This window comes from Lagopus muta, chromosome 4 (genome assembly GCF_023343835.1).
Source record: "Lagopus muta isolate bLagMut1 chromosome 4, bLagMut1 primary, whole genome shotgun sequence".
Lineage (NCBI taxonomy): Eukaryota > Metazoa > Chordata > Aves > Galliformes > Phasianidae > Lagopus > Lagopus muta.
The window spans coordinates 46,149,753-46,167,609 of NC_064436.1; the positions used below are offsets into that span (position 1 = coordinate 46,149,753).

Below are 17,857 nucleotides of genomic sequence, written 5' to 3' on the forward strand. Positions count from 1 at the left end.
TCATTAACAATTTAAGAACTGGGTGACTTTTGAAAATAACTAACCAAAAACTAAGATTGAATTGTTTTTATGGTACTTACTCTTAAAGAGTGTTACTGAAACTTCCTAAGAAGTACAAAAACATGTTGAGTTAGTAAGAATAACATCTGGAAATTACACCAACACGGAGGCTTAAGGGGCGTCATCTGTCCTACTAAATTGCTCTCACTTAGTTTGCAAAATATCCAACTCCCTTGGCAGTACTGTTGCTTCATGGATTTTGTGATCTTATTACTCTCCTCAGAAGTATCTGGCATTGGATATGATTAGAGGCAAGCTACTGGGAGAGATAGATCTGTATTCCTAAGATTATGGATGAGGAAAACAATTTATCTGGAATTTTTCAGCTAGTCTGTGAATATGAGGATTCCAAGATATTTTCTTATTCATCACGGTTCTGTCAAGTGAGAAATGGACCTTAGCAAAGTGCTCCAGCCAATGAAAGTCTCTGTGCTCTCACATTAGATTGAACTAAGTTTAAAGCTATGTGTATTTGGCGATTCCTGTAGTCTTGGAAAAGCATCCACTTATTTATTCTATTGGTCACAAAATGTACTTTCCTCTTTACTTGTTTTCTTGTCCCTGTGGAGATAATTAACTAAGTGTTAGATGAAAAAATAAGGACTGTATGTTTGGGAGAGTGCATTGGTATTTTTGACCTTTGCTCTTTAGACACCTTGTTCATCCATAAGTCTTTATGTTTAAAAAAAAACCCACACTTTGAGACTCTGAATTTTAAAAATTTACTCCTACTGGTAAATCTATCTTGAAAAATAATTGTTTTCTTGAAGTGATGCCTATATTACAGTACATAGACTGCAGTGTTAATTTAAGATGGAAAAAAGTCGTACTGTGGAGTTGTCTTCATGTCTATGTGGCTTGTCTGGTTAACTTTTTGTTCAACTTTTGAAGTTAAGTCTTTCCTTTCCACTCAAGCTACTCGTACTACTCAAAAACTCTTACTACTTTAGTCAGATTCTAGTATTTCTCCCATTAAATATGTTCATGCCTTCAAACCTGTAAGGAAGCTATTTTTCATCATTCCTTAAATATAAATGACTTTTTTTGTCTTCAGGTCAACTGATATGGTAGACTTAGTACCAGTCTTGTCATTGGCCATTTGTTCTATGTGCAATTTGTTTCAGAAATTTCTTCAGTTCACCTGCGTATTTTTTCAGTTCTAATATGGCAACTTTGTTGAAAATACCTCATAATCACTGGTCATTTTCCAACTGTGTATTGCACTGTGGCATGAAAACCAGGGCAGAATAATTAATTTACTTATTGGTTCATGTCTTGATCATTGTGTATTGCCAGAGGAATCCAAATCCTTATTTTCTTTATTATCCAAATAAGAAAGACTGTGTATGTAAAATGTTTTGTTTATCTGATTTCCTTTATACATTCTAAACACGCTTAGTTTTTTTTCCCTGTGTTTCCCAATGCCTAATCTTACTTTCATTGGATTTCCCTTTTATTCAGTTTAAACCAAATGAGCTCAAATTAAAACTCAGTTAAAATCATATAACAGTTGTCTATATTTTGGCTTATCTGAATGATATCTTCATAAGTAAATCTAAAACAATCTCAGTGAGTATATTAAAAAATATATATATATGTATATATTTTACATCTAGCAAGCGTTTGAGTGGCCGCTTTTATTTGCCTGTGTTTTTTCTTTGTATTTTGGAATTTCATTTTCTTTATTGGGACACCAGTTGCTTCAGGAATGTAACAATATTGTAGAATGTTCTGTGCATATTACTGTGCTGCTCTGATTCTGTAATACACTCGTGCTCTACCATGTTAAGTTGCTTTTATCTTCCCTTCCCCATTGTCATAACTAAATTCTATCCTTGCTGCTACTATCATTTTATCCACAGTATATCAAATTGCTTAAGTACAAAGCTGCTTCAACATGCTCATTTTCAGTGTTTCTTAGACAGAACTGGCTCTTTTGTAGGGAGCCTGGTACCTCGCCCATTGTGTTTTTGTTACTTCCAGACATCTAGACAACAACTTGTAGCATCCAGTTTCATTTCCTATGCTATTCTAATGGTAAAGATTACTTCTTAGACAGTATGGAATTCTTGGTGTTTGTGCAAGGAAGACTATCAGTTCTTCTATATCCCTGGGGGAGGTTGAGGTCATACTTCTCTTTCTTCCCACAAGGAGTGGGTAAAAAATGAACAACTGTCTTGCCAGTGTAAAGTAGTCTTCAGGAGTGAAACGTCTGTGCCCACAGAGACTTGAACTCTGCATAGATGTAGTACTGTGGAGCAGAGCGTGACCATGACAGAGCATGAAGGAGAGTATGGTGCAAGGCAAGATAATGCTGTTGTCATTCTTTCTGACAGTAGCTGCCATCTTTTGGCTGTGAATCTTCAGATTCTCTTTAGAAAAATAAAAGAACAGTTGATATACAAATGTGTAGTTGACATCTATCTCCTTTTGAATTTATAGGAATTTTCTGCTATGCTGCAAGACAAAAGGACTTGAAATAGCAGAGGGGCTTTAAAAAATAAATGAGAGACTGATTGGGTTGGGATTAGATTAAACTTTGTTGTTGGCCTTGTGCTGAAATCTCCCCTGTGAGCACGCAGCAGGGAAGGTGATGAGGATTTAGGCCCCATTATTTCTTGAGTACCACCAATAACTTTTCTAAATTCCTTTTCTCCTACTCCTTACTGGAATAGTTATATGCAACAGGCATGTAACTGTCCAGGGAAATTTTTGTGCAGAAATTGGCTGGAGCTCTTAAACCATGGATCTGAGTATTTCTGTGAATATTTTCAATGTTACAGATGAGATGTTGGACTCTTCAATGCCATTAAGTTTTGTTGAGGACTTACTAAGGTCAGGGTTTCACTTATGTTTACATTTGTATTGGACTTTCTTTTGGTGATACTCTGAGGGTGGGAAGGTTTTTCATTATTTTTCTAAAACAGTGCTGATCCAGTGGTGCATCTGGATTCACTTTCAGGAGGGGACAATACAGAACAAAATTATTAAAGGAAAAAAAAAAAAGATGAAATCAAACTCAAAAGGCTGCATTTTCCTGTTTTATATGAGGAAACTTCATGTTTTCCCAATTGAAGCAAGCTATGATTTTTTTTAATCTGCTACTATATATCAGGACTGCTAAAGGTAAAAATGCAGTCATTATCAAAGGTATGCTGCAAGGCACCATGGGCTGACATTCTCAAATCACCATGTAAATCTGCCTGACACAGCCTTACAAGAAATAAAACACGTCTGAAAGCTCCGATGTTTAGTCTAAAAACACACATGGCTGTGGTTGCTGTTTTAGCCTATGCAGACTAACTGTAGAAGCCTTTTGTCAGCTTTCAGGCCTACTGAGTGGTGTCAGCTTGATTTGTGTCTTAATTTGCTGACTTTTTGGTTTGATGCTCTCCGTTAAAATTCACATAAATACTCTGTGTGTTTTTGTTTTATTTAGCAGCTTTACCCAGTCTAAATGTTCCTCGAAAGGCTGCCAGTGATATCTCTGGAGCTAAGAGAAAGCATTTTCAACACTGATGCACTGGTAGACTCGTTTTCTTTCACCGTGTGTATGATACAGAAAAGATGGAGGCAGAGGAAAAGTTTTATAAACTGATGATATAACCAAATGCAGAGAAGAAACACAGTGTTGGTCATGCAAGATCTTTCCTTTATGGAAAAATAACAAATAAAATGATGAGACTAATGTAAGACATGAAACACTTCAGTGTAGGGCCTTTTGTGGTACTAAAGCTTGTTCTGCTAAGTTAATGGATTCTCCTTGCTCCATCTCACTTGCCTCTGGTCTGTAGGTCTGCTTTGTTTGACAGTGATGACTCTTTACTGGCAGTGGCTACAAGAAACCAGGAAGCAGTCCAGGACTGGTCTGCAGTCCAGACTTGCAATTAGGATGGTGCTTTAACACCGTTTTTCCTTGCATATTGAAGGCACACGTGATTGGTTGTGATAACACTCCTGATGAGACACCACAGACTTTCCTCACGTAGCCTAAGTTAGCAGACTAGCATCAATGTCCGTTTTTCTTGGAGCAGGCATGATGTCACTTCTAATACAAAATACAAATCAGGCAATTTGTATGATATTTTAATGTTATATGTGTATTGTTTGTGTGGCCAGAATGACTCCCCTTATGTCTTCAGTTAAGGAGAGGTCCACAGGCCAGTGCAAGGATGCAGGTGGTGTTTCTTTTTGAGGGTGAAATTAAGCTTTTATTTTCATTTTTTTCAATTTTTTTTTTTTGAAGACTGGCAAATTGACAAATTCTCTTTGGACTTCTGATAAAAATAGATATATTGTAGAAATATTACCCATCATTTAGAAGTAGTGTCATTGCCCTTGCTTAAATGAGTCTCCCTATATGTTTGAAAACAGAAAACGGTGTTACATCTGTTGTGTATTGTTAAATACCTGCCATATCACATATCTTAAGCCATAATTTATGTATGAAGCATCCTGACATGCTTCCTAAATCTCCCAGTGACTGCAACAAAGCTAGGATCTTGTCTATAATATAGAAAGATATTTGTTGTCTGTAACTGATAAACTTTAATTTAAAAAAATCTAGGTTCACATGTGGTGCTGTCAGTATTTGTCACTACTAAATACTGTATCTTGTTTTGCTTTCCACAGGTAGAGTCACCCCAGAACAGCTCAGCTCCTATGTACAACTTTTCAAAAATAATTTCAAAGCTTTGGAGAATCACTGTGGTCTTCTACAGCTTGTGCTGGCTGTAGTCCAGACTCTGAAACACCCTCAGATTTCCAAATGGGACAACTTCCTAGCCTTTGAGAGATTACTTCTGCAGGTACATACTATGTTAATTTCTTTTTTTTTTTTTTCTACTTAAGTCAAAATGTTTTATATATATGTATTTTAAATTCCTTTTGAATTCTGTAGCTTGTATTTTTTTCTAATGGAGTTTGTAGAATGCATCATTAAGAAGCTGTCCTTTATTGTTGAAATAGAGAAGGAATGGGAACATACATAGTTAAACTTTTTTAGTTTTGTCTAGGAGTAATTTTAGAAATGAAAAGGTAAACCCTAAAGGTGAAATATATGAATGATCCCAATTGGATGATTGTGATTATATGTATATGAAATATCATGATGATAAAGCTTCTAGCACTAGATAGGATTACTATTACTGTCACACTGAAGTCACACTTGAGGTAATGGGTTGCATCAAATGCAGAGAAGACTTTATTACTCTGTGTTGCTCTATAAGACTTGTATAATTTACCAAGGGGATGAAAATGTAGTAGAAAATTCCATGCAGGAGAAAGTGAAGATTCTTTCACTCAAAAACATCTGCCCTCTGCTTTTCCCACAGTCACCTTTTTAAGGCATCCTGTTGGTGGCTACAGTATTGTTGACATACCCTCTTGCATCACACATGGATTTCTCTTAGGAAGTTAAGAGCTAGTGGCATTTCAAACTCTATACTACTAACCTTTGGGAATGTTTGGGGAAAAAGGAGGATTTTTTCCAAGAACTTAAGCATTAATTTTTGCTGAAATCAGAAGCTCGACACTTTCCTCACTGTGCTGTTTCTTCTGCACTTATATTGGTTTTAGAGAAACCATTTCCTGAAATCTTAGCGGAAGATAATTCCTCATGAGGTGAATTCTAATGAAGTTGGAATCAGCCTTAAGTGAAATGCATAGTTTGGACTTCAACAAAAATATTTGTTTGGTATAAAATTTACTATTCCTTTTTCTTGATATTTAAAAAAAACCAATCACTCAACCTTCTGCATGATCTCTGTCAGAAGGATTCAATCCCTGGTTCATTTGGAAGTCCCAGCCTGTGCTTTATAGCCTTCTGGTTGAAGAACGTTTGTGGCATTTAGTGGGGAGGGAGGCAAAAGATGCAAAACTTTTAATAGCTCCTGCCTACCTTAATAACAAAAATATTTTGTAAAACCAACAAACAAAAAAACAACAAACCACAGCTGTTCTCCTTTGCTTAGACTGAAATATTTTGAGTAATATATGCAACATTGTATAGTTAAGAAATCATAGCAGCCATTCTTTGATTTTTTTTTTCTGGATGGTAGAGCATGGCATTTCAAAGCCCATAGTCCCTTTCCCTCTCCTGCCATGAATCGTGTCATGTAGCTCTTCTCAGAGGCTGGATAAGTTCCACCTTAAAACCAGTCCAGTGTTAGAATCAAAATAAAGCTTTGAGCTCAGCATTGTTTTCACAACAGACAACTGCCTGTAAAATAAAATAAAAAATAATTAAAAAAAAAAAACTAAAAACATGCCTGAAATCATCAGGGAATGGAAGAACAGAGGTAAGAAACAACCAAGCTATATATTTCAGAAAAGAAATGTATAACAAGCACTCTCAAAATCATACACAGCTTTAGATTATAGCCCCTGCCTTCCATACATCATATTAAGGTAAAATATGTTAGCCAAAGCAAACTCTGAGCAAACATAATTGCTGCTTAAGACATACTCATTTTCAGTAGTTCAAACAGCAGTTACTTTGAATCACACAATCTGTACAGCATGTATTCTTTTACTGGGTCTGTTTTGAAGATGAAGCCTGAGATGCATGATCTGTTTTTGAGCATGTGGCCTACCTCTGATCTGTTGACTGGCTTTTGTAGGAAGAGCAGAATACTAAGAGACCCAGAAGATGACAGAGAAATTTGTATTTAAAAAAGCAAGCTGTAACATTATGTTGCGAATGGTTAGCACATAGCGCTCTGCGCTACATTTGGTGCCATGGCAGTGTATTCCAACAGGACTGCTGAGAAATTCTTTAGTGGAATTGTTATATCTCAGACATTAAAAAAAAAAAAAATAAACCTTAAAAGAATCCTCAGTATGAAGGAGTTGTTTCAACATGAGAGAAGTACTGTTGCTATCTTCTATTGGAACTGTGTAGAGGACATGAAAAATCTACTGGGAAAAATATTATTAGACTCTGGGCAATGTAGAGATTCTAGATTTTTCCCTTATGGATACATGCCAGACTTCAGCTGATGCCGGAGAAGATAACCCATAATAAACAGCCAGTGTTAGTATTCTCAGATTCCCTAGAAAAATAGATCTACATGTTTTTGGAATTTCTCTCATTACTGAACTGCTCTGATTGCCCTCCTGATCCTCTGCTTAATCTACATTGTGCTTTTCGGGAAAAGCACACTGCTGACATTAATGCTTTAATCATTAATGCATTGAATAACCTCTTCCATTTTCCTTCTCATCTGAACATCTTGCTTACTGTGAATGTTGCAGGTACTCAGTTCTATAAATGGCCTGGTAGAGGCAGAAAGCAGCCTGCTTCCAGTATTTTATCATAATTTAAATCTGTAACTACAATTTTAGTCCTATGATTATTATATGTCTCCAGTAAGGAAGTTTTGGTTTTGACTAGAAATCCAGTGAAAGTCAGTGCATCTGCTTACTTCATACGGATTTGTTTTCTCCTTAAATTAAATGGATGAGTGGTCTGACAGTGAAGTCGGATTAAAATGGGATTATAGCCTTGATCACAAGGGAAAGTGATTTCTGTGCTGGGTTAGCAGAAATGCATCAGGATGTTCCATCTTATCAATCATTAGTTTTCTGCTGCTCTACCTCTGCACATGATGGAGCTTTTGCTACCAGAAGTTTTAAATGTTCTGTGAATTAAAACAGTATGCTTTTTTTACCAAGAAGGTATCCTACCTCACAGTATTTTCCTTCTCTTGAGGTTTTCTTTCCTTTTTTCTTTTTTTTTTTTCTAATTCCAGTCATCTGTGAGGCTGATTGGTGGGAAATAGAATACAATAGCTGTGCCATGCTTCCTCCCAGTACTTCCCATGTCACTGCCTTGTTTTCCTTCAAGTGAGGATTTAAAGTTTAGGGAGGTAATACAGAGAAAGTAAGAAAGAGTCATTTCACACTTTTTAACTATCTTCAGCAATATCTTCTCCTGTTTTCCTCAAAACTGGGACATTCATGGAGGTTTATTAAGCAGTAGAAACCCATGAAATACAAAAGCACAAGAAGATTTTTTTGAACTTAAAATGTGGGATTGTAGAGTAAAAATGTTCTTGTTTATTATTTGTAGTATGTACTGCTTATAGATGCACTAAGCAGGAATTTCCAACTCCACATTGAGTATAAAAGTATCCAGCAGCATCAAACAGTGTAAAAGATGTGCCCTTGGGAAGTGCAGTTGTTCTGTAAAGGGTCTTGCTCTGAAGTTCCCCAGGTGGAATACTGCTGCTTACAACTGGCTGCATCCTTCTGGAATAAACTTGCTGTCAAGTTTTAAGAGCATAATGCTTCTCGTACTGACAAGGATTCTACTTCATGAATAGCCCCATCCATTCAGTTCCCAAGGTTGGGAATTATTCAGTGCTGGCAGGTTTATCAGATTGTTTCTGAAATGACATGTGGAGTACTTTGGGGGGAAAATACAATTCACTAAGCAGTTTGAAATTCTACTACTGTACTCTGCAGTGAGACGGGGAGAATTTAATTTGATTACAAATTTTTGTAGGTTGCCAAGAGCCAAGATGTTCTGTCACAATGAAAAATTTCCTCTTAGTACCATCATTTCCCTGTGGCAACAAATTCTGCTTATAGTTTTGTCACCTGATACTGCATGGCAGCTAAGGATCTTTTATGTCTTCTCAAGCAACTGCCTGCTGTGCATTTTAAGTATAAACCTTTCTATTAAACTGAGTAGATCTAAACTGCCAGTTCTTGTGAATGTTGTTTGGATCCCATAGTAGAGAGTTCTAGTGTAAATGCCTATTTAATGATTTCTTTCTGTAATGGATAATGCAAATGTACCAGAACTACTGTATTAAAATAAATCCACTGTTCAAAGTAAGGAATCTTTGTCTTTCGTGATATTGATAGGGAGGGCATTGTTGCTTCTTGAGGCTTTGTGTGGCAGATTTTATACCTGCTGACTGGCATTTCAGAGTTTACTGGGGAATTAGACAGCTTCAGCACTGAGAAAGCAAAATCCTCCAAAACAGTTCAGTTTCATTCCATAGGTGAAAAACTAGAGTGTAAACTGGGGACTACGTTGCTCTGGTTGGCTCTAGGTAACTTTATGATTTGTATCCAGCTAAAATCCTCTTGACTTTCACCTTTTGTGATCATTTAACTTCTCAGACTTAAAGCCTTTTGAATTAGGGCCGAGTCCTCTGTAGGCTTTTCAGTCCTTTCAGGTCATGCACCTCCAACTGTGGCACCAGAAATGTCAGCAGGGAGTTTGGAAATGATGTGTTTTTGACAACAGTTACTCATTTGGCCTGAAGATGTCTGCAACCATCCCTCTCGTAATGTCCTATTTCTCTTCGATTTGAGTTTGTGTTCAGCCTACCTGGCTCAACACAGACTGGAAGTATAGAACACTGACTGTTTAGAAAAACAGATGCAGTGCTGGGATGTCAATTTGCAAGCGATGATTCCAAGATGAGCAGCCACGTATTTCTATATGAAATTCATTCTTATTTATGAATTCAATACAGAATGTGTAGAATATCTATTCTACATTTAACTTGATTGTTTTTAGTAGAAGAATTGCTAACTGTTTAAAAAAATTTCAGGTTCTTTTTTTGACATGATATTACAAGGAAGGGGACGCCTTAAAATTTTAGCAAAAGGTATCTGGAGTTTTTATTGGCATCTAGTAATAACGTAAGTAGGTCAAATACTATAATAGTGGAAGCTGTGTATACATGCTTACATGGATAGCTCCTGGAGATCCGTGGACATACTATTTTCATGTTTTAATTTTCAAATACGATTAGATTTATTATTGTTCTATTTGCTCTTTTTGATATTGTAAAATTTGTCAGAAGACAGATTTTTTTATGTGTCTGTAATGAGATGAGAAACAGAAAATACAGATTTGTTTTTAAGAGAAACAAACTTCATGCCAGATGGTCATTCCAATGTTTTTATTTTTCTGTTGGCTGCAAGTGGTTATGAGGTTAATAAAATGACATCATTTCTTCTCCTATGAATATTAGAGCGCAAACTCAGAAGTGGAAAAAAAAAATGCAATACAGCTGAGTATGTCAAATTACCATTAGTTTTTCAGTAGCAAGATGTAATAGCGTGAGTGTTGATAACCGTTCTATCTTGTGCCATGATTTTTTTTACTATCTTTTACAAATGCAGGGTAGGCACGATACATTATTTAATCAAGGATGACTTTACTATTTACTTGCACTTTTGGATATTTCACAATATGATAAGTATTATTCATATATGCATGCCTGCACAGGACACTGCCAAGAGGTTTGGAAGCTATAAGGCACCATCTTGCAGATTTTCTCTATCCAAAACTCATTGCAAGTTTAAGACCTCTGACTTTTCTAGAGGGTGGTTTATTAACTTTAAACCAGTTTACACAAAAGCCGAAGTATAGGCTTCAGGGCTGTTGAAGCAAGCAGCTTGATACAGAGCAGAGAGGAAATAGAAAAGCTTTTGGATATATTGATCTTGCTCTGAAAAAAAAAAATTCATTGTTCAGCTGTAGTGGGAGCTTCATTTTTGCGTTGAATTGATTAGGATCAGTGGCATTCCTTATTATTATTTATATTGCTTTAGTTGACAAGTAATTTATAATTACGTAGCTCAAGTCAGTTCAATAAATTGTCTTTCTGGTGGCCTATAATGTTGGTCAATAAATCCTTTTAGAAAAGATATTTAACAGCATTTGACAAGAAGATCTATGACATTAATGGTCTGTAATTAGAGATATTATTTAGACGGGGGAAAAAAAAACACCTTTAAGTTAAATCAGTCACTTCTTAACATAAAGTTACATATGGAATAAATTGCCTTGGTGGGAGTCTTGCATAGCACCATGTTGATAGCAAAGGTCATCCTCTGGAATTTGGTACTTTTTATGTTGAGTTTGCAGTTTGGACACTGATACCAAGTCCTATCTTATACACCTAGAAGATCAAGTATAATTTGTTGATGACTTCTGAAGAGAAAATAGTCTGAAGCAAATACCTGCTTAAGCGTCCAAATTATTTACAGTAAGTTCTTATGGTTTGTTAAGTTTACTCCATTTAAACTGGGAGTCAGTTTCAGAATATCTGAACTTGTATATAGGCAGTATCTAAACATAACTTTAACTTTCAAAGCAATTGTTCTACCTGGAATTTACTTCAAGTTTCTGATCTTGCTTAATGACTATTGTATACTGGCCCTGAAATAGTGCTCCTGCCTCGTGTCTTGGTTCATTTCTTTTGCTTGTTCAATGCCTTTGGTGTTCATGACACCATAAGAAGTTTTTTAAAATAATTAAGTTGTTTGGGCTTTCTATACATTTCTGTAAGGCTGAGTCCTAAGCTGCTGGAGGCACCTCAGTGCTGTAGCAACATGGGTAAATCACTGGTCTGAATTTGTGGAAATGATGAGCAGTTTGGAGTGTATCTGGGTTTGTGCATTGTACTTGATGTTCCATAGTGGAGAAGCTTACTGGTTCCAAGTTCACAGGAAGGTCAATTATGGACCATTTCCCAGGCTTGGCATACCAGAATTAAGACATTCCATCTAATTTTGCTCAGAAAGGTATCTTTGTGTATTCTAATAGTTATATTTATAAATACATAATTATATATAATTACATATAGCACCACATAATTTATATAATATATTCCTAATATTCTGTAAGTAGAATGTTCTTGTCAGACTACATGGAAACAAAGTAAACTACAGGTAGGAGTTGTGTTAAGGTTATTTTAGCATTAAATAAATTCTTCTAGAGTGAACAAAAGTTATTTCTACTGACATCACTTATTAATCTACTGGATGAAAACTGTTTTAAGTTTTTCAAATCTTGGCTGACAGGGGGTTAAAATATCTTGAGTGGGGTTACCATATCACGAGAGCTAAGAATATCCTTTTTTGTTCTTGTCAAATAAATGTGTTTGTGTTTGGTCTGAAAAATTGCAAAGTCTTCCAATTGTGGCTCTCATTTAAAAAAACAAAACCTCCTTTCCTCATCTTCTGAAGGAGCAACTATTTTGTATCCTGATAAGAGGCACGCAAAGTCTCTGAAGTGAGCTTTTAATTAAAAAATGGCTTTCATAACTGAACAAATGTGCACATCAGTAAAATTTAAAAAGTGTATTTGGGAGGTGAGGCTAAACATAAAAGGGAACTGCTAAATTAATGTTCGGTGTACAAAGTACAAAATACTTGCTATAAAATGATGTAATGGGAGCTGACTCATGGGGAAACAACAACAGAAAGAAACAAACTACTACCCCTTACATGCACACATACACAGAATTTTGTTAGGAATTTACACAGTTCAGGTTTTTTTTTTTCTTGCTAGTTTTATTCTGAGATGAACGTTGGAAATATACAACCATTGGTTCCTGTAGGCCGTGCTCTAGAAATGCAGATGATGCTCAGCTTGGTGCAAACGTTTGACACTGGAGACAGCCACACCTCCTCCTGTTACTTGCTATTCTTTCTCTCCTGTGATATTTCTTCTGAAAATATACTATTAACTGCTTGTTTGCAGTAAATAATGACATTAATGAGGCCAAAAAGTGGATACCCTCAGTCTCTGTCAGTATACCTGGAGGAATTGCAGGGAGGCAGATTAGCAACATGTTGAAAGAATCACTCTTTACTGTTACTCGGTTGCGCTCCAGAAGGCAAAGTTTTTGTAGTGTACTTGCTGTAAGTCCTTGCTCTGCCATTTTGTTCTCTATGGCACCCACGTTTTTGGATAAAAAGACCTGTTTTATGCATTTTTCTCTCAACTTGTTATAGATCAGGAAAGTGGGGTTTTTGAAAACCATATGTTGTCTTCTTAGCTAGGAATCTCAACTGGATTTGGCCTGTACTATTGGTTCAGAGCAGAACTGCATTTACTTTTTGAATTTTGTCTGCTCTCCCTGGTTATATTTTTGTCCTCAAGGAAATAAGCATTGCCTTTCTTTTACAGTCCAGCTAAAATCCTCAGTGCATAGCATCCTGTGTTTACCTTTACTCATAGGCTCTGCTAATCAGTGTGGTCATTATCTCAAAGGCGATAACACAATCTGTCAAATCTCTTACCTGCAAACTAGCTTGATAATGCCAGCACTGCATCTCTGTGGGTTTGAGTGTGATTATGTTAGTGCGTTAGCTTAGTTTTCCTTATTTTTTGGAGCATATACTTGATCATTTCCTATGGACTGTCAGGGAGAAAGTGGAGAAACAACACAACTAAAAATTAGTGAAAACTTTACAGTGGGCAATAGCCAAGATTAACAGCATGGCTGCCATGTCACATTCCCACTGTGTTTCCACATTAATGAGTTGCATATTTCCTCTTCCACTGGCATACACACTTCCTTGGATCACAGACATTTCTGGACGTGTTGTACACGTGCACTAGGCTGCTTTTCCCACAGTCTGGGCTGTCTGAGTGCAAGTCAGCTCCAGTCTGGAAAGCAAGTAATGCTTTCAGCACAGTGCTGATCCCTAGGTGTAAGCTTTACTTTGTTTGTTTTGTGTCCATAGAATATGCTAAGAGATTTCTCATATAGAAAAAAAAAAAATTTGGTAAGGCTTGGCATGCCTGAGCAAGCATGTTGTTATGACTGTTGCTTTCAAATCACAACTCTTACCCCACCTGTATCATCTGTGCTTGCTCACAAAGATGAAGACACAACTGTGCTCAGACATCCTGTGGCTCTGTCTTCAGGTACCAAGGCATTAAAGTCAGCATTCAAAAGGCCTGGCAAAAGTGGATTTATGTTGAAAGCTGCCACCGATTCATGGCATTCCTAGTTTGGTACAGAGCAATATTATACAATACATGCTGATGTAACAAGACTGCTTCCTTCTCCTTTGCCACCGTTGCCCCCAAAAAGCAGGAACTATTTGCTCTCTTTCTAGAACTGACCTGCACTTACCTGATCTGAACCTTCTTTGGCATTGCTTTTTCTGTGGTTACTTTTTCACATTGTAGTGCTTTGTTAATAAAAAAAACGCAGTAGGCATAGGAGAAAATAAATGTATCTCATTGGGTGTGTTTCCTCTATCCCATAGTGTTTGCTTTTGTGCACTTTTAAAATGAGTCATTTTGCAAGTATTCTGGTAATGTGAAGTAGTCGTGTTGCCTGCAGAAACAAAGACCATTCTAATGAAGTCCAACAGCCCATTTGTGCAGCTGTGTCTAGGAAGGCACAAATACCATTAACTGTATTTACATCCTCACGCTCTGTTTGGAATACAGAAATACTGCTGTACATTCACAAAGATGATTTGGTATAGAAATTTAACTTAGACTGTTAATGGGAAGTATTACATAATTTCTGAACAGTTTAAAGCATGGTTGGAATTGCAATAAATAAATAGCTTAGTCCAGACAGCAGAGCAGAGCTGTCTGGTGAGCGTAGGTTTTGTACTTGTCTGAAGAACAAAATGTAGGTAATCATAGGTACTAAATAGCAGTCTGGGTCTCTGCCTGTGGAAGGAAGGAATTCAAAATTGCATAATAATAATATTTTTTAAAAATATTTTTTAAATTACATTTTTTGGTACCTTGGAACAGTAATTAAAGTTTGCCATTTTTAAGAACAATAGTCTTGACTGGTTGCAAATCTCATGATTGTGAATGTAATTCAAATAATAAAAGCTCTTTAAGCCTTCTCACATTTATTAATTAATTCTCTCATCTCTGTAGGTTTTTCCCCAGTCTGTAGATAGATTTTCTACTCAGGTTTTTTTTTTTTTTTTTTTTTTTTTTTTTTTTTAAATTAGTCACACTACACTCAGGCACCCTTAATTCCACAGTATTTCTAAAGAGCTCTGGAACAAGTCAGGTAGCACCTTCTCTGTATCTTCTTACCTACTGTTGCTCCAAACTTGTCTTGGTGAGAGGTTGGATTTTGCCAGAGACACTGGAAAATTGACGACGCTTCTCCACTGGCCACTAGAAGAAAGATTACATCTTTTTACTGCTTCTAACAGGCAGGAATGGCAGATGCGAGAAACAAACTGCGGCTGCTTCAAGGAAGGCATTGCGTGCATTGCACTACATGCATATGGTTGTAGTTCTATCTGCTTGTATGCTGCAGGGAAGAGGTTGGAGATACTGCAGGCGCATGTGCCAACATTTAATTGGTAGGGCTTTGAATGCATCTGTGGCAAGAAATGTGCACATTAGGAAGCCGCTGTGTGGTTTGGAGGACAAGCAGCTGAAAGGTGTATGAGCAAAATTGTGCTCACGTACCTCAATATTTTGCTTCAGATTCTGATTTCATCCAATTTTTGTAGTTACGCTGATGAAACTTCCCTGTAGGAGTTCAGCTTGTGTTAGGTTATCAGTTCTATTTCCAAATGTATTTGGAACTGCAAATGAATGGTTGCCCCTGTGAAATTGTTTTCTAGCGTATCACTGTGTATGTGTTTTATACATAGCCTGAGCAAGGTCTGTTAGAAGTGATCAGTACAGGAAATTTTATCTAGTATCTGATAGGTGTACTTGGAGAAGTAAAGATGAACGTGGAGCAGCGTGCCCTTTGTCATGCTGTTTCCATTCTGTAAGTCAAAGAGGGGACATGCTTCAAGATATGGTAACATGCTCTTGCTGGGCACTAGTTACCTTGTCCTTTTCCTGCATGTGCAGTTCATGGGAATTTTATATTTATAAGGTATGTACAGGCAGAGGATACCTTTACAATCTTTTAGCTCCTTAATACTTTTAGTAAGTAGTGAACTGAATTTCATATATAAAAATACAAAAGCTGGATTGGTGTCCCACAGAGGGTGTAACGTTTCTTGCAGCGGGGCTCTTCAACAACAGTGAAAACAGCAAACCCATGGATTCCCAGGTGACCTGTTTTTCTGTCATGAAAAACTAAAAATAATTTGCATATCTTTGTTTTTCAAGCATTTGCATGTCATCTTGGTGTGATTAGTGGCACATGTTGTATTGATTAAACTTTATTGTCACATTATTCTCTCCCGTTCAAGGGCCACATGTGCTTCACATCTGGTGAACATTCAAGGGCCTTTTGAAAAACATCCTCACATTTTTGTTCTTTAAAATGCTTATGACAAATATCACGCTCTTACTGCTGCTCTTAGTTGCAAACAGGATGAACTAGTCTGTGCCTACTGTCCAGTTACAAAACCACCAAAGATAACATAATGCATTTCCTGTTGACCAGAGTGACTGACGTCTTGATTATTGGTCCTGGCTTCTTGCACCAAAATGACTGTGTGTCTTTGCTCTATTGAAATCACAGCACATTGTGCTGCACGTACATGTTTTTATGGCTACTCTCATTAGACTAGGCGATGTGGGGAGAAAAGACCTTTATGCTTATGAATGAATAGAACCCTCTTTCTTCTATTTATTTATGCTAAAATATAATCTTGCTTCTGAGTATGCTTTAAAAACTGCTCGCATAGTATTCATTATCAAAAATCTCATTCTACTTAAAACTCCTTGGAAGAAGTTGGATGTTTCCCTACAACTCTGTCAGTCCTATTCTGGTGTGGTACATTGCTCAATGCATTTTATAATGTGACTGCATGACTGCTTACCACATTTCATCGCAGTGATGTTGCATTTAGCATGAATGCAAATAGGGAAATACACCAATTCTGAGCACCATCTGCTTAGAATATTAGGTTCTCCATATCAAATCAGTTGCATGCAAAAGAGATTGCAGTCTGTTTTTCACACGTTAGCTCTACCCTGCATAATAAATAAAAACTGTGATTAGCATCTCCTTACATTTCACCCTTAGGTGCATATAAAATAAATTCTCATTTGGAGGCACCTAAAGTGAAACTCAAACCTGAAACATGTTTAGTTGGGCTTAGAATGAAGGAGAAAATATTCTCCTGACTCAATAATGAACTTCATTTCTCTTTTGGGACTTGGCTTTTGACACAGAGAGAAGGCCAAAATAAAAACCAGAATGAGTGAGGGCCCTGTCTTAAACCTGCTTTTAATTAAGCCTTGTAAAGAAGCTTTTCTGCTAAAACTCTCAGGTTGAAGAGTTCATACAAAAAAGCCTCCCCATGGCATATGTACAGCCAAACTGGGGACATTCAAACACACATTTTTGAATAGTTTAAACCAGAAAAAAAAGCAAGTGAGAAAGTCTATATTATTTGGTTAATGCAATTTTTAGCACGCTACTCCTTTTCTGGTTACCTTCTTTCTCTTATTACACTGCGTGTTTCAGTTTAAAGCTTAATGCCAATGTAAGATGTTTTGATATTAGGAAACACGAAAACTAAATTGCTTTCGTTTCCTTTTTTCCTAATTGCACATAAATCTGACCTAGTTCAGCTGGACTGGGGGGGGGGGGTGGGAGCGTTAGCAATGCAATACACATTTCAAATCAGAACCCTTGTGCCTAGGCAAAGGTCAAAGTCATTTTCTTGTTTGTTTGTTTTTAAAAGGATTAAATAAATGTAGCTCTACCACAAGGAAAGCAATAGTGCACATGGCTCAAATATGGCACATTTGAATAGAGGGACAACCCCGTGTGGAGCAGTGGCAGGGATAATTACAGAAGTAACGTTTGCATGGTTTCTGTGCAGTGATGTTCGTTGTGCAAGACTTCTGTTAGACCACTTACACTGTCAGCTCCAGACAAGAGCTTATAGCACAGCATTATAAAGTTGTGGCTTCAATGGCAGGCTGTAAACAAAAAAGGGCAGGGTACAGTTAATAGCTGCACTACGGCACCAGAGAAAAATAAATAACTCCCTTTTACTTGCAGTTGGCAAAGGCCCAAATCCTGAAACACCATCAGTCATTCTTGATGACTGGTTGAGATCAGAAACT

General features: G+C 36.9%; 1 protein-coding gene across 2 annotated transcripts in view; it reads left to right on the forward strand.

Annotated features, from left to right (window-relative positions):
• The window catches only part of SCFD2 (sec1 family domain containing 2), a 175,221-nt gene that overhangs the window by 37,114 nt on the left and 120,250 nt on the right, over positions 1-17,857 (forward strand). For both annotated transcript variants that reach the window (XM_048941775.1, XM_048941776.1), the window contains exon 4: positions 4,693-4,868. In XM_048941775.1, the coding sequence (XP_048797732.1) occupies positions 4,693-4,868 (176 nt within the window). The remainder of the gene's footprint in view (positions 1-4,692; positions 4,869-17,857) is intronic.